The sequence below is a fragment of the Lipotes vexillifer genome, unplaced genomic scaffold (assembly GCF_000442215.2).
Source record: "Lipotes vexillifer unplaced genomic scaffold, Lipotes_vexillifer_v1.1 scaffold301, whole genome shotgun sequence".
Classification (NCBI taxonomy): Eukaryota; Metazoa; Chordata; class Mammalia; order Artiodactyla; family Lipotidae; genus Lipotes; species Lipotes vexillifer.
The window spans coordinates 338,261-360,677 of record NW_006792529.1 but is presented as its reverse complement, the minus strand read 5'-3'; the positions used below and the strand labels follow the sequence as shown (position 1 = coordinate 360,677).

The window sequence follows — 22,417 nt, the reverse complement described above, 5'->3', positions numbered from 1 at the left end:
CTACTACCCCTGGTCCCAACAAGATTTAGTATCAAATTCTTTTATTGCCTATTTCCTGTTTTAGTTGTGATGACTAATTAATAAAATTTGGTGCAATGCCTTTCTCTTGAGAAATCATCCTGTCTTGAGTAATAAAAATTTATATAAATTTATGTGCATATACTCTCCTTTTGTAATTTATAATAATAAAGCTTATCATTTCCAGGCACAAGGCTTAGCATTTCCATGGCATAAGCATGGACAGGCTGTAGGAATAGTGAATCCTGAGGGAAGTTAAATGGAATTTGGAAATTGGAGAGATTTCCAGGGCATTATTACTCAGAAAAGATACATTAAATAAAGAAAATGGAATTCAGTATATTCATCAGTAGTTCAGATCTTGAGTTTATATCTCTCTGCATTATTTTTATGTGAAAGCTTTGTGATCTATTGTCTATTTTAGCTTCTGACATGAAGATAAATTTCCAAAACTGTTCTCCTTTTACTTTGAAATATCTGTATCCAGCAGAGCCACACAAATGAGAACTGGGAGATATAGCAGTTATTAAACCAACAACAGTCTAGAACCAACTGAGATTGAAGCAATACCATGACTAAGGTTCCATGTAGATCATCTGTTATTGTTGTTGCTGTTGTTTAAAGGCATAGCTGAGGGAGAGTGAAAATCAAAGGATTTTAGTCTAAAAGATGAAAATTTTCCAGTTTTAGAATAGTGGTTGGAAATCATAGATTATATTCACATATTTTAAGATTATTATTTGGATTAGGGAACAGGGTAATTCCTGTTTAGATAATGGAGAGAAGTTCCATAGAGTCAGCTGTGATGTAGAATGCCTTTCTAAGTGGTTTCAGCAGTGAAAAGGATTGCGCAGTGAGTAAGCTTCCCTCATTGGAAAAAATTTCTTAATTATATATATATAAATACAAGATACAATATAATATTATATAAACATAAAATAAATGAGCCTTCACTATATATATTTAATTCCAACATATAATTTATACATGCATATATGTATATAATTTATATATGTATATATTTATACACATACTTATATATGTATATGAATATAATTTATATATATATAAAATACATGATGATACATAACTAACGTTTATTGAGAACTTACTATGTACCAGGCAATGTGGAAGGCTCTTTACCAGGCATAATCCTTTTACATCTTAAAAAAATTGTACATGATAAATACTGTCTATCATCCACATTTTAGAGGATGAAAAGAGAGATGAAGTAACTTGGCCAAGGTTATACAATTAGAAAGCAATGGAGTTGGTTCTGCAGCAGAAAAAAATGAGTTTCTGCCAGAGATAACATAGAAGAGATTTTTTTTGCATTAAATAAAAAATAGAAATAGAAGTTTTCTAACTAGCAGATAAGTTTGTGGCAGAAATAGCCTTTTCCAAATGTTTGAATGGATGCAGGCAAGAGAAAACTTGCTTACTGAGTTTATAGCTGTATATTTTTTTACCTATCTCTCCCATAATATCTATAAAAAATAGATACATGGTAAATAACAACTTAGACTGGTCACTTTGGACAGTATGATAAGAATATTTGCAATTCAAAAGCAAATACCATTTCAGAGATTTTTTTTTTCCCCTTTAATCAAGTTACAATACCAACCTCTTGTGAGACAGATGTTATCTGGAATTACAAATGCATTAATAATAAAGGGATGCACAACTGTTTGCTCTATCTTTCCCTGATATTTTTGCATGTCACTTGCTTTCCTAAAATGGAAGCAAAACTAATTTGCTTCTCTGGGTGTGCTTATCACCTTCAAAGCTGTAACCATTTATTTGAAGTGATCACTCTGTTTAGATGTTAAGTCAAACTTTGGAAACTTTGAGTTTAACCTGACTGAGAATTTCACATTGGAAAGAATCTTATGAGGAATTCTGTAAGATTACTGCCAAATTACAAGATGTAATTTGAAGACTAACTGGAGCAAAATTCTAGTGTGCTGCTGCTATCCTAATGCCTTTCCCTATTTGTTCCCCCTCAACTTCCCTTATTCTTCTAGGTTATTTTCCCCCATAAGAATGACCTATCTTTCTTTCTGAGTTTTAATAGGAACACGTGAGTAACCAAGTATAGTTAAAGAAAGATTTCACTTTCTTGCTTCCCCATTTTGCCCCTCCCTGAGTATCCTTTGCCCTAGCTTCCTGGTTTTAAGTTCTGGATGATAACTGGCAATAGCAGAGAGACCACTGTAATTTCACCTTGAATTCCAGGTTTCTTTTGATTCACAGTCTCAGAGGAAGTGTCACCTCTTTAAATCATGTTGTTCATTTCATGTCAAACCACCTTGTTTTGAAAGCCAGCATTTCTTACCATTATAAAGCAACCGTGCTTATGAGGATAAGCCAAGGCTTCCAGCTTAGAGGCATGCTCCTTTGATGGGAGTCAATGAAACTGAACCAGCATATTCCAAACACTCATTCTTGGACTGGCATTTCACTTCTGGAAATTTATTCATATTTATAAATAAGAGTAATTGTGTTTTATAAAAGAAACTCTTTCTTCTGAGGTTGCTGGCAGCTCAGCTTTTCTTTCTTTTTTTTCTCCAAGTATAGTATACAAAAGAATGAAAGAAAGGCCAATTTGCATGTTTCCCATATTAACACAATCTAAAATAATTTACAATACAAATCAGTAGGATTCTAGCAGATGAATGCAAATGAGACCTTTTAAATCAGAAACTAAATTAATCATTGAATTATAATTGCAAAATAATATTATCATATATTAGGTGGCATTGTGTGGCATTGTTAGTTCAGTTACATAGCAGAAAGGGTCCTGACATTCTTGTGTTCTTCCCATTCACTGTTTTAAAACACTGTAAGACTGGCCTCTTATCCAGTCAGCAAAAGGTCAGACTGTTTCTCCACGGCATGGGTAGGCAAGTGTTTTCGTTTATTTGCTGTTCTATTCCTGTCTTCTTGTTTATCTTCATTTCATTTTTGTTTTCAGTTGACATGTGGTCAGTAGGGTGCATCATGGGAGAAATGATAAAAGGTGCAGTGCTGTTTCCTGGCACTGATCGTATCCTTCTTAGCAGCCAGTGGTCTCTATGGGTATCATTCTCAATCAATTCCTTTTGGTGTCCAATACAATACTGACGATGGTATATTCTCACTGCCATTAGATGGGTTCTGGAGACTCCAACGTCAAATGTTTACCAGCTGGCATTATGGTAGGGTAACCTTGTCTCCTAGCAAGATCTTATGTGGATAATACAGTATCAAATATGGAACATTCAACATGCTATCAAAAGTTCTGCCTTAATTCAGTCCTATGAAATTAATGACAGTGACATACTCTTTACTGTCTTTTGTTGTAGATGTTTTAAAATTGTTATATTCATAGCTACATAATAAATGACAAAATATTTTAGTTTAAGACTAAATATTTATGCTTTTATATCATAAGAATATTCACTTGGCATGGAAATCTTTTATCAGTTAGATTTATGTGTACTCACAAATGTAATAGGTTTATTATTAACACATAATCAGAGAGCATTCATATGAATTTCATTTTTAAATTGATCTTCTAAAGTTATTTTTCTCATTTACTTAATTTCTAGGAATAATAGCTCCATTCCTCCTTACTTTCTCCACATTATTAACAAGTACAATAATTAAAACCTCATTAATAATAATGATTATATGAAATATCTGAAGAGACCAAATTTACATCACTTGAATAAGTAAAAGTGATCCTCTCTTAAGCAGCTAATAATTAGCAATTAAAGATTCTAGAGGCTCTGCAGTATTAAAAAGATATGGATAATGTGATTTAGTGTACGGGTTTATAATAACTTATTTTCTTTAGTTAGTTAAATATCCTCCTACATGTAGTCATTTATGAAAATATTATATCCTCACCATACTAAAGATAAAATGATCATTACTTAAATGATAATTCAAAAACAAAATCAAGCCTATAGTAATGGTGTTTTAAAGTATAATTAAAGTAAATCTAATTGCTAATATTGTAGCCTAATCATATTATAATTAGCCATTTGCTCTGAGGATTAATATATCACATATATATAGTTGCATACATATATTCTATGTATGTATTAAAGGACCAGTTTACAAAATGACCGAGTGAGGCACTCAGTTTTTGTAGAATAAAAATCTTAACCTGAAATGTTTTGTTTAGTTAAAAATAAAGCTGTACTACTTTTAATTCTATTCTTACTAAAAACTTTTGTCTAGTTTTATATATGACACACATTTATTTCTAAAAAATTTATGTCTATATTGCACTATTGTCTCCAACATATGCATTTTACTAAGTAGCATCTATAAATTTGCCACATTCATGTTTATGTTAATGCTCTTTAAAAGTATGTTGGTGTGACAAAAACTAAATTCCTTCAGATTTTAAACAAACAGGATTTCTTTGATTCCCAATGAATTATAAACTTGAGTTTGGCCTTTGAACATGAACATGAAACAGTTCTTAAGTTTTGGCTAATTTTAGACATTTGATAAAAATAGACTCAATCTGTTAACTCTGTACTCTTGATTTTTCAGAAGTTCATTGTGCTTGGATAATTGATGACTGAAATGAATTATTTGCTAAATGTAAATTAAAATGATTGATTTTCATTTCTTTTCCTACATTTTCTATTAAAGAAAATCAAATCAGATTTCCACAACTGAGTTATTAAGTACGGATTAACATTTCTTAGAATCCATTTTTTGGAAGAAGTTGCTTGGTTATCATTTCTTAACTTGGGTGTCAAAATCCCTTATAAGTAAGCCTTTGGGTTGCTGCTGCTGTTAAAAAGTCTCATATTAGATGTCTTTTCAATACTTGAGCTTGATATTTTTATATTGGGTCATTTCTGGAGTGTTTGTGTAAGGTTACATTTGTAAATTTTTTGAAGGGCAAATGGGAATTATTTTCTAAAGCGTCTTCTCACATTGTAAGATGTGGTCTTTTCATGATTTCAAACATGTAGGTAAGTTTAAATCAGTACTTTTCAAGCAAGCAAATTATGAACACTGAGCATAACATTAAGCTCTTAAAATGCAAAACATTACTTATTTTTTAAAAAATTCCCTATTATTAAATATGACTTTTCTAAAAGTGGCAATAAAATCATATCTAAATCTATTAGATATATAATATGTATAGTATACACCTATACAATATATCATAGGGAGTCATATTATTTTTAATCAACATATCCTTATTTATATGAAGACATTCTCAAAATAAATGATTGATAAAAGTCCTTGCAATATGAGCTATGCATATATTCTTAATATATAAAATAACTCAACAGCAAAACTTAAAATATTAATAAGGTCTTATACCCTTTATCTTTTATGCCTAAACAAATTCAACACAGTATTTTTAGCATTGAGAAATTGATACCCCAAAACAGTTCATTTATATGCTACTTTATTAATAGGTGTATTTTAAGATACATACTAATTGAATTTTATTCAAATTAAATGTGTTTAACTTTCTGCAGAGGAGTCAGAATTCAACTATTGAGATACATTTCTATTGGGATATCTCCTAATGAATTTCACTCTGGCAAACAATTTTACTTTAAAAATTACAAAATATTTTATATTACACAAGTGAATTAATATTAAATTCACAGCTTTTGAAGAAGATCAATAAAATGAACGAACATATACTACCACTCAGGTTAAAAAGTAGAACCTTACCAATACCTTTGAATTTTTTTGTGTGCTCCTCCTCAATTATATCCTTTCTCTTCCTCAGAGGACATCAAAGTCCTAAAGACATGTTTTTACAATCTCCTTGACTTTCCTTACATTTTTACCACATGCATACTTAACCCTAAGCAACATATTATTTAGCTTTATCTGTTTTACATATTGTACTATCATTATTTTGTGACTTGCTTTTTTTTAAGTTAATATTATACTTTTAAGATTTATCCATGTTAATGCATCAGAAATAGTTCATTCATTTTCATTACTGTATAGTATTCCAGTCTATGAATATTCTACAATAAATCCATTCTCCTATAAATAGACTTTGGAATATATTGAGTTTTTGTTTTTTCTTTCATAAACAATGAATATATGTCTCCTGGAGCACATGGACAATGTTCTTTATGATAAATGCATGGCCTCATAGGTGTGCACATATTAAACTTGACTATGTAACATCAGATTGATTTCCAGAGTAAAAGTATATAAACGTAACTGTCTACTCAACATCCTTACCAACTCTTGATATTGTCAGATTTGTTTTTAAATTTGTTAGCAATCTCTTGGGTATAAAATCCTATTTCATTGGAGCTTTTATTTACATTTTCTTTACAAACATCTTTTCCTATTTATTGGCCATTAGTATTTCCCCCTTGGTAATATGTTTAAAAGTTTTTTTAAAACAATTTTTTTCTATTGTATTTTAAAAAACAACTTTCCTCCTAGATATTTGCCCAAGAGAAATGAAAGCATATGTCCACAAGATAACCTGTACACTAGTGTTTACAACTGCTTTGTTCATAAGAGCCAAAAATTAGAAAAAGTAACAAATGCCCATCAATAAGTAAATGGCTTAATAAATTGTGGTACATCTGTACAACAGAATATTACTCAGCAATAAAAAAGTTAATAATACATTCAACAACATTCTGGAAAAGGCAAAACTATGGTGATCAAAAGTAGATCAAGGTTGCCAGAGGCTAAGGGTCTGCAGAAGGGCACCAGGAAACTTTTGGGGGCGAAGGAAATGTTCTTTGTTTTAATTGTAGTAGTGGTTACATGACTATACATTTTTGCCAAAACTCATCAAACTGTACACTTGAAAAGGGTGATTTTTGATGTGTGTAAATTGTACTTCAGTAGACCTAACTTAAACGAGTCAGAGGGAAGACTGAATGTAAAGTAAAAGAAACTTAACTCAGGGAGACAAAAATGGGTAGGTTGTATTCTAGCTAAGATAAATAAAGAACGAAGTCGTAAAAAAAAAAAAAAAAAAAAAACAGATTAGTAGGAGTTCTTTATTTATTCCAGTACCTAATCTTTGTCCATTTTATGTGTTGAAAATATCTTCTCCCTATATTTAGATTATTTTCCCATTTTATTGTGTAGTGATTCTGGAATTTGGCAATCTGTTTTTATTTTATTTTTTTATAGTTCATATATTTTTATGTCTTGTTAAAGAATCCTTTGATGCCTTTATATTCTCTTGTAATTTTGCTTTGAATGTTTAAAGTTTAATCTCTTATATTTAAGCCTTTAGTTCACTTGGAAATGATTTTTGTGTATGATGTGAAAGAGGGATTTCAGTTCCATTTACTGACTAACTTATTATGTCTTCATTGACCTATAAGTTTTCACATTTGGGGGGAAGGGGTATTAGATTCTGGGCTCTATATTCTGTTACACTGGCATGTTTGTCTATCTCTATAACACTACTACCCTTCCTTTTTTTTTTTTAACATATTTATTGGAGTATAATTGCTTTACAGTAGTGTGTTAGTTTCTGCTTTATAACAAAGTGAATCAATTATACATATACATATGTCCCCATATCTCTTCCCTCTTGCATCTCCCTCCCTCCCACCCTCCTTATCCCACCCCTCTAGGTGATCACAAAGCACTGAGCTGATCGCCCTGTGCTATGCGGCTACTTCCCACTAGCTATCTATTTTACATTTGGTAGTGTATATATGTCCATGCCACTCTCTCACTTTGTCCCAGCTTAACCTTCCCCCTACCCGTATCCTCAAGTCCATTCTCTAGTAGGTCTGTGTCTTTATTCCAGTCTTGCCCCTAGGTTCTTCATGACCATTTTTTTTAGATTCCATATATGTGTGTTAGCATATGGTATTCATTTTTCAATTTCTGACTTACTTCACTCTGTGTGACAGTCTCTAGGTCCATCCACCTCACTACAAATAACTCAATTTCATTTCTTTTTATGGCTGAGTAATATTCCATTGTATATATGGGTCACATCCTCTTTATCCATTCATCTCTTGATGGACACTTAGGTTGCTTCCATGTCCTGCATACTGGAAATAGAGCTGCAATGAACACTTTGGTACATGACTATTTTTGAATTATGGTTTTCTCAGGGTATATGCCCTTAGTGGGATTGCTGGGTCATATGGTAGTTCTATTTTTAGTTTTTTAAGGAACCTCCATACTGTTCTCCATAGTGGCTGTATCAATTTACATTCCCACCAAGTACAAGAGGGTTCCCTTTTCTCCACACCCTCTCCAGCATTTATGGTTTGTGGATTTTTTGATGATGGCCATTCCGACTGGTGTGAGATGATATCTCATTGTAGTTTTGATTTGCATTTCTCTAAAGATTAAGGATGTTGAGCATTCGTTCATGTGTTTGTTGGCAATCTGTATATCCTCTTTGGAGAAATGTCTATTTAGGCCTTCTGCCCATTTTTGGATTGGGTTATTTGTTTTTTGATATTGAGCTGCATGAACTGCTTGTAAATTTTGGAGATTAATCCTTTGTCAGTTGCTGCATTTGCAAATATTTTCTCCCATCCCGAGGGTTATCTTTTCATCTTGTTTATGGTTTCCTTTGCTGTGCAAAAGCTTTGAAGTTTCATTAGGTACTATTTGTTTATTTTTGTTTTTATTTCCATTTCTCTAGGAGGTGGGTCAAAAAGGAACTTGCTGCGATTTATGTCATAGAGTGTTCTGCCGATGTTTTCCTCTAAGAGTTCAATAGTGTCTGGCCATACATTTAGGTCTTTAATCCATATTCAGTTTATTTTTGTCTGTGGAGTTAGGGAGTGTTCTACTTTCATTCTTTTACATGTAGCTGTCCAGTTTTCCCAGCAACATTTATAGAAGAGGCTGTCCTCCTCTGCATATTCTTGCCTATTTATCAAAGATAAGGTGACCATATGTGCATGGGTTTCTCTCTGGGCTTTCTATCCTGTTCCATTGATCTATATTTCTGTTTTGGTGCCAGTACCATACTGTCTTGATTACTGTAGCTTTGTAGTACAGTCTGAAGTCAGGGAGCCTGATTCCTCCCACTCCATTTTTCTTTCTCAAGATTGCTTTGATTATTCGGGGTCTTTTGTGTTACCATACAAATTGTGAAATTTTTGTTCTAGTTCTGTGAAAACTGCCAGTGGTAGTTTGGTAGGGATTGCATTGAACCTGTAGATTGCTGTGGGTAGTATAGTCATTTTCACAATGTTGATTCTTCCAATCCAAGAACATGGGATATCTCTCCATCTATTTGTATCATCTTTAATTTCTTTCATCAGTGTCTTATAGTTTTCTGCATACAGGTCTTTTGTCTCCCTAGGTAGGTTTATTTATAGGTATTTTATTCTTTTTGTTGCAGTTGTAAATGGGAGTGTTTTCTTAATTTCACTTTCAGATTTTGCATCATTAGTGTATAGGAATGCTAGAGATTTCTGTGCATTAATTTTGTATTCTGCTACTTTACCAAATTCATTGATTAGCTCTAGTAGTTTTCTGGTAGCATCTTTAGGATTCTCTGTGTATAGTATCATGTCATCTGCAAACAGTGACAGCTTTACTTCCTCTTTTCTGATTTGGATTCATTTTATTTCTTTTTCTTCTCTGACTACTGTGGATAAATCTTCCAAATCTATGTTGTATAATAGTGGTGAGAGTTGGCAACCTTGTCTTGTTCCTGATCTTCGTGGAAATGATTTCAGTTTTTCGCCATTGAGGACGATGTTGGCTGTGGGTTTGTCATATATGGCGTTTATTATGTTGAAGAAAGTTCCCTCTATGCCTACTTTCTTGAGGGTTTTTTCACAAATGGGTGTTGAATTTTTTCAAAAGCTTTCTCTGCATCTATTGAGATGATCATATGGTTTTTCTCCTTCAATTTGTTAATATGGTGTATCACATTGATTGATTTGCATATATTGAAGAATCCTTGCATTCCCGGGTTAAACAACACTTGATCATGGTATATGATCCTTTTAGCGTGCTGTTGGATTCTGTTTGCTAGTATTTTGCTAAGGATTTTTGCATCTATGTTCATCAGTGATATTGTCCGTCAGTTTTCTTTTTTTGTGGCATCTTTGTCTGGTTTCTGTATCAGGTTGATGGTGGCCACATAGAATGAGTTTGGGAGTGTTCCTGCCTCTGCTATATTTTGGAAGAGTTTGAGAAGGAGGGTGTTAGCTGTTCTCTAAATGTTTGATAGAATTTGCCTGTGAACCCATCTGGTGCTGGGCTTTTGTTTGTTGGAAGATTTTTTTTTTTTACAACTTTATTGGAGTATAATTGCTTTACAATGGTATGTTAGTTTCTGCTTTATAACAAAGTGAATCAGTTATACATATACATATGTTCCCATATATCTTCCCTCTTGCATCTCCCTCCCTCCCACCCTCCCTATAAACCCCTCTACATAGTCACAAAGCACTGAGCTGATCTCCTTGTGCTATGCGGCTGCTTCCCACTAGCTATCTATTTTACGTTTGGTAGTGTATATATGTCCATGCCACTCTCTCACTTTGTCACAGCTTACCCTTCCCCCTCCACATATCCTCACGTGCATTCTCTAGTAGGTCTGTGTCTTTATTCCTGTGTTACCACTAGGTTACTCATGACATTTTTTTCCCTTTAATTCCATATATATATGTTAGCATACGGTATTTATCTTTCCATTTATGACTTACTTCACTCTGTAAGACAGACTCTAGGACCAACCACCTCATTACAAATAGCTCAATTTCGTTTCTTTTTATGGCTGAGTAATATTCCATTGTATATATGTGCCACATCTTCTTTATCCATTCATCCGACGACGGGCACTTAGGTTGTTTCCATCTCCGGGCTATTGTAAATAGAGCTGCAATGAACATTTTGGTACATGACTCTTTCTGAATTCTGGTTTCCTCAGGGTATATACCTAGTAGTGGGATTGCTGGGTCATATGGTAGTTCTATTTGTAGTTTTTTAAGGAACCTCCATACTGTTCTCCATAGTGGCTGAACCAATTCACATTCCCACCAGCAGTGCAAGAGTGTTCCCTTTTCTCCACACCCTCTCCAGCATTTATTGTTTCTAGATTTTTTGATGATGGCCATTCTGACTGGTGTGAGATGATATCTCATTGTAGTTTTGATTTGCATTTCTCTAATGATTAATGATGTTGAGCATTCTTTCATGTGTTTGTTGGCAGTCTGTATATCTTCTTTGGAGAAATGTCTATTTAGGTCTTCTGCCCATTTTTGGATTGGGTTGTTTATTTTTTTGTTATTGAGCTGCATGAGCTGCCTGTAAATTTTAGAGATTAATCCTTTGTCAGTTGATTCATTTGCAAATATTTTCTCCCATTCTGAGGGCTGTCTTTTGGTCTTGTTTATGGTTTCCTTTGCTGTGCAAAAGCTTTGAAGTTTCATTAGGTCCCATTTGTTTATTTTTGTTTTTATCTCCATTACTCTAGGAGATGGGTCAAGAAGGATCTTGCTGTGATTTATGTCATAGAGTGTTCTGCCTATGTTTTCCTCTAAGAGTTTGATAGTTTCTGGCCTTACATTTAGGTCTTTAATCCATTTTGAGCTTATTTTTGTGTATGGTGTTAGGGAGTGATCTAATCTCATACTTTTACATGTACCTGTCCAATTTTCCCAGCACCACTTATTGAAGAGGCTGTCCTTTCTCCACTGTATATTCCTGCCACCTTTATCAAAGATAAGGTGACCATATGTGCATGGGTTTATCTCTGGGCTTTCTATCCTATTCCATTGATCTATCTTTCTGTTTTTGTGCCAGTACCATACTGTCTTGATTACTGTAGCTTTGTAGTATAGTCTGAAGTCTGGCAGCCTGATTCCTCCAGCTCCATTTTATGTTCTCAAGATAGCTTTGGCTATTCGGGATCTTTTGTGTTTCCATACAAATTGTGAAATTTTTTGTTCTAGTTCTGTGAAAAATGCCAGTGGTAGTTTGATAGGGATTGCATTGAATCTATAGATTGCTTTCGGTAATAGAGTCATTTTCACAATGTTGATTCTTCCAATCCAAGAACATGGGATATCTCTCCATCTATTTGTATCATCTTTAATTTCTTTCATCAGTGTCTTATATTTTCTGAGATACAGGTCTTTTGTCTCCTTAGGTAGGTTTATTCCTAGATATTTTATTCTTTTTGTTGCAATGGTAAATGGGAGTGTTTTCTTGATTTCACTTTCAGATTTTTCATCATTAGTATATAGGAATGCCAGAGATTTCTGTGCATTAATTTTGTATCCTGCTACTTTACCAAATTCATTGATTAGCTCTAGTAGTTTTCTGGTAGCATCTTTAGGATTCTCTATGTATAGTATCATGTGATCTGCAATCAGTGACAGCTTTACTTCTTCTTTTCAGAATTGGATTCCTTTTATTTCCTTTTCTTCTCCGATTGCTGTGGCTAAAACTTCCAAAACTATGTTGAATAAGAGTGGTGAGAGTGGGCAACCTTGTCTTGTTCCTGACCTTAGTGGAAATGCTTTCAGTATTTCGCCATTGAGGATGATGTTGGCTGTGGGTTTTTCATATACGGCCTTTATTATATTGAAGAAAGTTCCCTCTACACCTACTTTCTGCAGGGTTTTTATCATAAATGGGTGTTGAATTTTGTCAAAAGCTTTCTCTGCATTTATTGAGATGATCCTATGGTTTTTCTCCTTCAATTTGTTAATATGGTTAATCACATTGATAGATTTGCGTATATTGAAGAATCCTTGCATTCCTGGAATAAACCCCACTTGATCATGGTGTATGATCCTTTTAATGTGCTGTTGGATTCTGTTTGCTAGTATTTTGTTGAGGATTTTTGCATCTATGTTCATCAGTGATATTGGCCTGTAGTTTTCTTTCTTTGTGACATCCTTGTCTGGTTTTGGTATCAAGGTGATGGTGGCCTCGTAGAATGAGTTTGGGAGTGTTCCTCCCTCTGCTATATTTTGGAAGAGTTTGAGAAGGATAGGTGTTAGCTCTTCTCTAAATGTTTGATAGAATTCGCCTGTGAAGCCATCTGGTCCTGGGCTTTTGTTTGTTGGAAGATTTTTAATCACAGTTTCAATTTCAGTGCTTGTGATTGGTCTGTTCATATTTTCTATTTCTTCCTGATTCAGTCTTGGCAGTTTGTGCATTTCTAAGAATTTGTCCATTTCTTCCAGATTGTCCATTTTATTGGCATAGAGTTGCTTGTAGTAATCCCTCATGATTTTTTTTATTTCTGCAGTGTCAGTTGTTACTTCTCCTTTTTCATTTCTGATTCTATTGATTTGAGTCTTCTCCCTTTTTTTCTTGATGAGTCTGGCTAATGGTTTATCAATTTTGTTTATCTTCTCAAAGAACCAGCTTTTAGTTTTATTGATCTTTGCTATTGTTTCCTTCATTTCTTTTTCATTTATTTCTGATCTGATTTTTATGATTTCTTTCCTTCTGCTAACTCTGGGGTTTTTTTGTTCTTCTTTCTCTAATTGCTTGAGGTGCAAGGTTAGGTTGTTTATTCGAGATGTTTCCTGCTTCTTAAGGTGGGCTTGTATTGCTATAAACTTCCCTCTTAGAACTGCTTTTGCTGCATCCCATAGGTTTTGGGTCGTTGTATCTCCATTGTCATTTGTTTCTAGGTATTTTTTAATTTCCTCTTTGATTTCTTCAGTGATCACTTCGTTATTAAGTAGTGTATTGTTTAGCCTCCATGTGTTTGTATTTTTTACAGATCTTTTCCTATAATTGATATCTAGTCTCATGGCGTTGTGGTCGGAAAAGATACTTGATACAATTTCAATTTTCTTAAATTTACCAAGGCTTGATTTGTGACCCAAGATATGATCTATCCTGGAGAATGTTCCATGAGCACTTGAGAAAAATGTGTATTCTGTTGTTTTTGGATGGAGTGTCCTATAAATATCAATTAAGTCCATCTTGTTTAATGTATCATTTAAAGCTTGTGTTTCCTTATTTATTTTCATTTTGGATGATCTGTCCATTGGTGAAAGTGGGGTGTTGAAGTCCCCTACTATGAATGTGTTACTGTCGATTTCCCCTTTTATGGCTGCTAGTTTTTGCCTTATGTATTGAGGTGCTCCTATGTTGGGTGCATAAATATTTACAATTGTTATATCTTCTTCTTGGATCGATCCCTTAATCATTATGTAGTGTCCTTCTTTGTCTCTTCTGATAGTCCTTATTTTAAAGTCTATTTTGTCTGATATGAGAATTGCTACTCCAGCTTTCTTTTGGTTTCCATTTGCATGGAATATCTTTTTCCATCCCCTTACTTTCAGTCTGTATGTGTCTCTAGGTCTGAAGTGGGTCTCTTGTAGACAGCATATATATGGGTCTTGTTTTTGTATCCATTCAGCCAATCTGTGTCTTTTGGTGGGAGCATTTAGTCCATTTACATTTAAGGTAATTATCGATATGTATGTTCCTATTCCCATTTTCTAAATTGTTTTGGGTTCGTTATTATAGGACTTTTCCTTCTCTTGTGTTTTTGTCTAGAGAAGTTCCTTTAGCATTTGTTGTAAAGCTGGTTTGGTGGTGCTGAACTCTCTCAGCTTTTGCTTGTCTGTAAAGGTTTTAATTTCTCCATCAAATCTGAATGAGATCCTTGCTGGGTAGAGTAATCTTGGTTGCAGGTTTTTCTCCTTCATCACTTTCAGTATGTCCTGCCACTCCCTTCTGGCTTGTAGAGTTTCTGCTGAGAGATCAGCTGTTAACCTTATGGGGATTCCCTTGTGTGTTATTTGTTGTTTTTCCCTTGCTGCTTTTAATATGCTTTCTTTGTATTTAGTTTTTGACAGTTTGATTAATATGTGTCTTGGCGTATTTCTCCTTGAATTTATCCTGTATGGGACTCTCTGTGCTTCCTGGACTTGATTAACGATTTCCTTTCCCATATTAGGGAAGTTTTCAACTATAATCTCTTCAAATATTTTCTCAGTCCCTTTCTTTTTCTCTTCTTCTTCTGGAACCCCTATAATTCGAATGTTGGTGCGTTTAATGTTGTCCCAGAGGTCTCTGAGACTGTCCTCAGTTCTTTTCATTCTTTTTTCTTTATTCTGCTCTGCAGTAGTTATTTCCACTATTTTATCTTCCAGGTCACTTATCCGTTCTTCTGCCTCATTTATTCTGCTATTGATCCCATCTAGAGTATTTTTCATTTCATTTATTGTGTTGTTCATCATTGTCTGTTTCATCTTTATTTCTTCTAGGTCCTTGTTAACTGCTTCTTGCATTTTGTCCATTCTATTTCCAAGATTTTGGATCATCTTTACTATCATTATTCTGAACTCTTTTTCAGGTAGACTGCCTATTTCCTCTTCATTTGTTAGGTCTGGTGGGTTTTTATCCTGCTCCTTCATCTGCTGTGTGTTTTTCTGTCTTCTCATTTTGCTTATCTTACTGTGATTGGGTTCACCTTTTTGCAGGCTGCAAGTTCGTAGCTCCCGTTGTTTTTGATGTCTGTCTCCAGTGGCTAAGGTTGGTTCAGTGGGTTGTGTAGGCTTCCTGGTGGAGGGGACTAGTGCCTGTGTTGTGGTGTATGAGGCTAGATCTTGTCTCTCTAGTGGGCAGGTCCACGTCTGGTGGTGTGTTTTGGGGTGTCTGTGGACTTATTATGATTTTAGGCAGCCTCTCTGCTAGTGGGTGGGGTTGTGTTCCTGTTTTGCTATATGGTTGGCATAGGTTGTCCAGCACTGTAGCTTGCTGGTCCCATTTGATATTATGTGGAGCTGGGAAGTCTCTTGTTGGCCAGTGTCCTGAAGTTGGCTCTCCCACCTCAGAGGCAGAGTCCTGACTCCTGGCTGGAGCAGCAAGAGCCTTTCATCTACTGGGCTCAGAATAAAAGGGAGAGAAAGTAGAGAGAATTAGTAGAAGTAGAAAGAAAGAAAGAAAGAAAGAAAGGACAGAAGGAAGGAAGGAAGGAGGGAAGGAAGGAGGAAGGAAAGAAAGAAAGAAAGAAAGAAAGAAAAAGAAAGAAAGAAAGAAAGAAAGAAAGAAAGAAAGAAAAAAAGGAAAGAAGGCAAGAAGGAAAGAAAGGAGGGGGGAGGGAGGGAAGAAAGAAGATACAGTAAAATAAAATAAAGTATAATAAAGTTATTGAATTAAAAAAATAATTATTTAGAGAAAAAAAAAAAGGGAAGGATAGAACCTTAGGACAAATGGTGGAAGCAAAGTTATAGAGACAAAATCTTACATAGAAGCATACACATATACCCTCACAAAAAGAGGTAAAGGGGAAAAAATCATAAAACTTGCTCTCCAAGTCCACCTCCTCAATTTGGGATGATTCATTGTCTAAAGGAGGGAAAGAAGGAAAGAAAGATAGAAAGAAGGTAAAGTATAATAGAGTTATTTAAATTAAAATTAATTATTAAGAAAAAAAATTTTTTTTTAAATTGACGGATAGAACGCTAGGAGAAATGGTGGAAGCAAATCTATACAGACAAGATCTCACACAGAAGCATACACATACACATTCACAAAAAGAGGAAAAGGGGAAAAAATCATAGACCTTGCTCTAGAAGTCCACCTCCTCAATTTGGGATGATTCAGTCTCTTTTCATATATTCCACAGCTGCAGGGTACATCCAGTTGATTGTGTAGCTTTAATCCACTGTTTCTGAGGCTGCTGGGAGAGATTTCCCTTTCTCTTCCTGCATAGAATATCTTTTTCCACCCCCTCACTTTCAGTGTGTATGTATTCCTAGGTCTGAAGTGGGTCTCTTGTAGACAGCATATATACAGGTCTTTTTTTTATATCCATTCAGCCAGTCTATGTCTTTTGGTAGGAGCATTTAATCCATTTACATTTAAGGTAATTATCGATATGTATGTTCCTATTACCATTTTCTTCATTGTTTTGTGTTTGCTATTGTAGGTCTTTTCCTTCTCTTGTGTTTCCTGCCTAGAGAAGTTCCTTTAGCATTTGTTGTAAAGCTGGTTTGGTGGTGCTGAATTCTCTCAGCTTTTGCTTGTCTTTAAATGTTTTAATTTCTCCATCAAATCTGAATGAGATCCTTGCTGGGTAGAGTAATCTTTGTTGTAGGCTTTTCTCCTTCATTACTTTAAATATGTCATGCCACTCCTTTCTGGCTTGCAGAATTTCTGCTGAAAGATCATCTGTTAACCTTATGGGAATTCCCTTGTGTGTTATTTGTTGTTTTTACCTTGCTGCTTTTAATATGCTTTCTTTGTATTTAATTTTTGATAGTTTGACTAATATGTGTCTTAGCATGTTTCTACTTGGATTTAACCTGTATGGGACTCTCTGTGCTTTCTGGTCTTGATTAACTATTTCCTTTCCCATAGTAGGGAAGTTTTCAACTATAATCTCTTCAAATATTTTCTCAGTCCCTTTCTTTTTCTCTTCTTCTTCTGGGACACCTATAATTCGAATGTTGGTGTGTTTAATGTTGTCCCAGAGGTCTCTAAGACTGTCCTGAATTCTTTTCATTCTTTTTTCTTTATTCTGCTCTGCAGTAGTTATTTCCACTATTTTGTCTTCCAGGTCACTTATCCATTCTTCTGCTATTCCTTCTAGAGAATTTTTAATTTCAATTATTGTGTTGTTCATCACTGCTTGTTTGCTCTTTAGTTCTTCTAGGTCCTTGTTAACTGTTTCTTGCATTTTGTCCATTCTATTTCCAAGATTTTGGATATCTTTACTATCATAATTTTGAATTCTTTTTCAGGTAGACTGCCTATTTCCTCTTCATTTGTTAGGTCTGGTGGGTTTTTGCCTTGCTTCTTCATCTGCTGTTTGTTTTTTTTTGTCTTCTCATTTTGCTTAACTTACTGTGTTTGGGGTTTCCTTTCACAGGTTGCAGGTTCATAGTTCCCGTTGTTTTTGGTGTCTGTCCCCAGTGGCTAGGGTTGGTTCAGTGGGTTGTGTAGGCTTCCTGGTGGAGGCGGCTAGTGCCTGTTTTCTGCTGGATGAGGCTGGATCTTGTCTCTCTTGTGGGCAGGTCCACATCTGGTGGTGTGTTTTGGGGTGTCTGTGGACTTATTATGATTTTCGGCAGCCTCTCTGCTAACGGATGGTGTTGTGTTCCTGTCTTGCTAGTTATTTGGCGTAGGGTGTCCTGCACTGTAGCTTGCCGGTTGTTGAGTGGAGCTGGGCCTTTGCATTGGGATGGAGATCTCTGGTAGGTTTTTGCTGTTTGATATTAAATGGAGCTGGGACATCTCTTGTGGACCATTGTCCTGAACTTGGCTCTCCCACCTCAGAGGCACAGCCCTGATACCTGGCTGGCACACCAAGAGACTCTCATCCATGTGGCTCAGAATAAAAGGGAGAAAAAGAAGAAAGAAGAAGATAAAGTAAAATAAAATAGTTATTAAAATAGAAAAGAATTATTTAAAAAAAATTTTAAGTAGATATAAAAAAAAGAAGAAAGTAAGAATAGAGCAATCAAACCAAAAAACAAATCCACCCATGATAACAAGTGCTTAAAAATTATACTAAAAAAAAAAAAAAAACTGACGACAGAACCTTAGGACAAATGGTAAAAGCAAAGCTATGCCTACAAAATCACACAGAAAAGCATACACATACACACTCACAAAAAGAGAAAAAGGGGAAAATATATATATATATATATATCATTGCTCCCAAAGTCTACCTCCTCAATTTGGGATGATTCATTGTCTATTCAGGTATTCCACAGTTGCAGGGTACATCAAGTTGATTGTGGATATTTAATCCGCTGCTCCTGAGGCTGCTGGGAGAAATTTCCCTTTCTCTTCTTTGTTCACACAGCTCCTGGGGTTCAGCTTTGGATTTGGCCCCGCCTCTGTGTGTAGGTTGCCCGAGGGCGTCTGTTCTTCGCTCAGACAGGACGGGGTTAAAGGAGCAGCTGATTTGGAGGCTCTGGCTCACTCAGGCCCGGGGGGAGGGAGAGGTACGGATGCGGGGCGAGCCTGCGGCGGCAGGGCCTGGGGTGACATTGCACCAGCCTGAGGCGTGCCGTGCGTCCTCCCGGGGAAGTTTTCCCTGGATCGCGGGACCCTGGCAGTGGCGGGATGCTCAGGCTCCCGGGAGAGGAGGTGTGGATGGTGACGTGTGCTTGCACACAGGCTTCTTGGTGGCGGCAGCAGCAGCCTTAGTGTTTCATGCCAGTCTCTGGGGTCTGCGCTGATAGCCGTGGCTCGTGCCTGTCTCTGGAGCTCCTTTAAGCAGTGCTCTTAATCCCCACTCTTCACGCACCAGGAAACAAAGAGGCAATAAAATGTCTCTTTCCTCTTTGGCAGTTCCAGACCTTTTCCCGGACTCCCTCCCAGCTAGCTGTGGCTCACTAGCCCCCTTTAGGCTGTGTTCACGCCGCCAATCCCAGTCCTCTCCCTTGGATCCGACCTCCGAAGCCCGAGCCTCAGCTCCCAGCCCCCGCCCGCCCCGGCAGGTGAGCAGACAAGCCTCTCAGGCTGGTGAGTGCTGGTCGGCACTGTTCCTCTGTGCGGGAATTTCTCAGTTTTCCCCTCTGCACCCCTGTTGCTGCGCTCTCCTCCGCGGCCCCGAAGCTCCCGCCTCTGCCACCCGCAGTCTCTGCCCGCGAAGGGACTTCCTAGTGTGTGGAAACCTTTCCTCCTTCACAGCTCCCTCCCACTGGTGCAGGTCCTGTCCCTATTCTTTTGTCTCTGTTTATTCTTTTTTCTTTTGCCCTACCCAGGTACGCGGGGAGTTTCTTGCTTTTGGGGAAGTTTGAGGTCTTCTGCCAGCATTCAGTAGGTGTTCTGTAGGAGCTGTTTCACATGTAGATGTATTTCTTATGTATTTGTGGAGAGGAAGGTGATCTCTGCGTCTTACTCTTCCGCCATCTTGAAGCTCCTCCTACCCTTTCTTAATGAGTACAGATGTACACTATACACATATCAGGTAGGGTAAATATCCGACTTCTTTGTCATCTTCAGAAGTAGCTTAGTGTTTAATGAACTGTTGCTCTTCCCCAAATATTTTAGATTGGTTTGCCAACTTCTATAAAATGATCCCTATTGGTTTTTATATTTTTTATTTTTATTTTTTCCTGTGGTACATGGGCCTCTCACTGCTGTGGCCTCTCCCGTTGTGGAGCACAGGCTCCAGACGTGCAGGCCCAGCAGCCATGGCTCATGGGCCCAGCCGCTCCACGGCATGTGGGATCTTCTTGGACCGGGGCACGAACCCGTGTTCCCTGCATCGGCAGGTGGACTCTCAACCACTGCACCACCAGGGAAGCCCCCCTATTGGTATTTATATTGGAATTGTATTGAGTCTGTATTTCAGTTTGTGGAGAATTGCTGTTTTAATTCAGACAATTTTTATCCTTCTATTGAATGCACAAGAATCTTAGCACATGTTCATAATTTAGATCATTACTATACCAATTTACATATGCTCTCTATGCCCAGTACTTTAATTCTCTTCTTTTAGCCTCATAAATTGACAATATTATCATTGGATTGCATACAGGTAGAGTTTGTTTAGATTCATCCTTCTGATTATCATTTTCTTGGTTTATCACTATTTCTTGCAATTTGGCCCTTTACTTTGAGATTATTTTCTTTCCTTCTGAAGTACATCCTTTAATGGGAGTTTTTGACAATAAAACTGTTTTTTGATTTGTGTTCCCTTACTTGAAAGAGAGCTTTGTTGGATATAGAATTTTAGATTGACAGCTATTTCTTCCAGCATTTTAGAAGTGTTATTCCACTGGCTTTTTGTTTTCAATATTACTGGTGAATAATTAGCTGTCAGTGTGATAGTCATCTTTGGACATAGTCTGTCCTTTTTCTTGGTCTTTGGTTATCTGCTGTTTCTCTCCTATGTGACTAGGTTTGGATTTCTTTTTATTTATCTCTTGGGATTCACTGTGTTGCCTGAATTCCAGCCTATCTCCAATTCCTGGAATTTCTCAGCTTTTGTTGCTTTGAATACCTTCTCTCCACTATTCTTCACATTATCTCCATGAAAAAAACTGTAATTGGACATAAAGTAGACATTCAATTATTCAGCAAATATTTTTGAGCACTTACTATGTGCTTATATCTACAGATATGTAAGTAAACAAACTGATGAAAATCCTTATCATCGTGAAATTTAAAATAGAAGGCACAATATATTAGAAGGTGATAACAGCTAAAAGATAAGAGGGATCAAAGTGCTAGGATGGGGGGTGTTGGGGTTATCTCCTTCCTTTTTGAGTTGAAACATAAAAACTTTTATCAGGGATGCCTCATATAGCATTTTCTTTTTACCTCATATAAACTTCATTGTCCCTTCTTAACCTTTTTCTTATATAGTGTTATACCCAGAAATAGATGTAATCTTTCAGGGAGGGTCTTACAGAGCAGAGTACAGAGTCACCAAAACTCCTGTTAAATAGCATTCTGTATTTCTTTTAGTGTTTGGAGCTGTTTGTATGAGCTCCTTTGTTTAAAGTCATTTTACTTATCAATTTTAAAAGACCTTGACATTTTTCAGCTACAAAATACAGAGGTCAATTTAAATGATCTCCAAGACCTCTTCCAGTTTCAAAACACAGGTAGAGTCAGATCTAGCTTTTGTGAGGCCAGAATATCATGCAGTTGGAGGCGGGTGTTATGTAAAAAAAAATTAATATTACAAATACAAAATTAGGCACAGAGTTTTGCAAGGGACCTGTACAAATGAGTGGTCCCAAAGATTAACCTTCAATAGCTTAATGAAAATTCTACATTGTGACACATATTAATGTATATTAGATTTGCTTATATGTGAAATATCTCTCCATTTTTTGCTTTTAAGTAAATATAGATTACAATAATAAATAGATTTATAAGATGAAATAGTTTATACTGAGATGCATATACATCATGCTTCAAATATCAGCCTTTGGATATTTCATGTCCCACAGTACTCCATGAGCAATCTGCTGCCAGTGAACAAATAGCCTTTAACTCAAATTGTCAGCTTTGAGTTTTTCAATGTGTTTTGGCTTGTAATATTTCCTCTTCCTGTGCTCATTTATAATGAAAATAGACGTTAGTTACAATTGTGCATTAAGTCACTTATTCATATTTCATATTACTAGAATTTGAGGGGGACTTTTGAGAGGAAAATGACATTTTCAAATAAAAAAGAGTAAAAATATTTTTAAAGTAACAAAACAACTCAAGACATAACCATGAAATCCTGAGTCCAGACCTATGTCTTATGAATATATATATATATATATATATATTTCTATCCTGATTTTTACAATGTCCTCGGAATTGAGAGTTCTTTTGAGAACAAAGTTTATTATAGAGGAATATGGAGTAATTACTGGAAAATAAATTGGCAAATATTTTGAAGTTTATATTGAATAGCTTTTATACTTCACATGAGTAGCACCCCATATAATATGATATTATATCACCCCATATACATCTATGATAGCAACATGTAATTTTGATCTTTCCC

General features: G+C 35.8%; 1 protein-coding gene across 7 annotated transcripts in view; it reads left to right on the top strand.

The window, feature by feature from the left end:
* The window catches only part of MAPK10 (mitogen-activated protein kinase 10), a 365,788-nt gene that overhangs the window by 284,319 nt on the left and 59,052 nt on the right, over nucleotides 1-22,417 (top strand). Inside the window, exon 7 of one of the 7 annotated variants that reach the window (XM_007465710.1) lies at nucleotides 2,993-3,064. The exons of the other annotated variants lie outside the window; for them this stretch is intronic. Within the exon in view, the coding sequence (XP_007465772.1) occupies nucleotides 2,993-3,064 (72 nt within the window). The remainder of the gene's footprint in view (nucleotides 1-2,992; nucleotides 3,065-22,417) is intronic. 7 annotated transcript variants of the gene reach the window in all.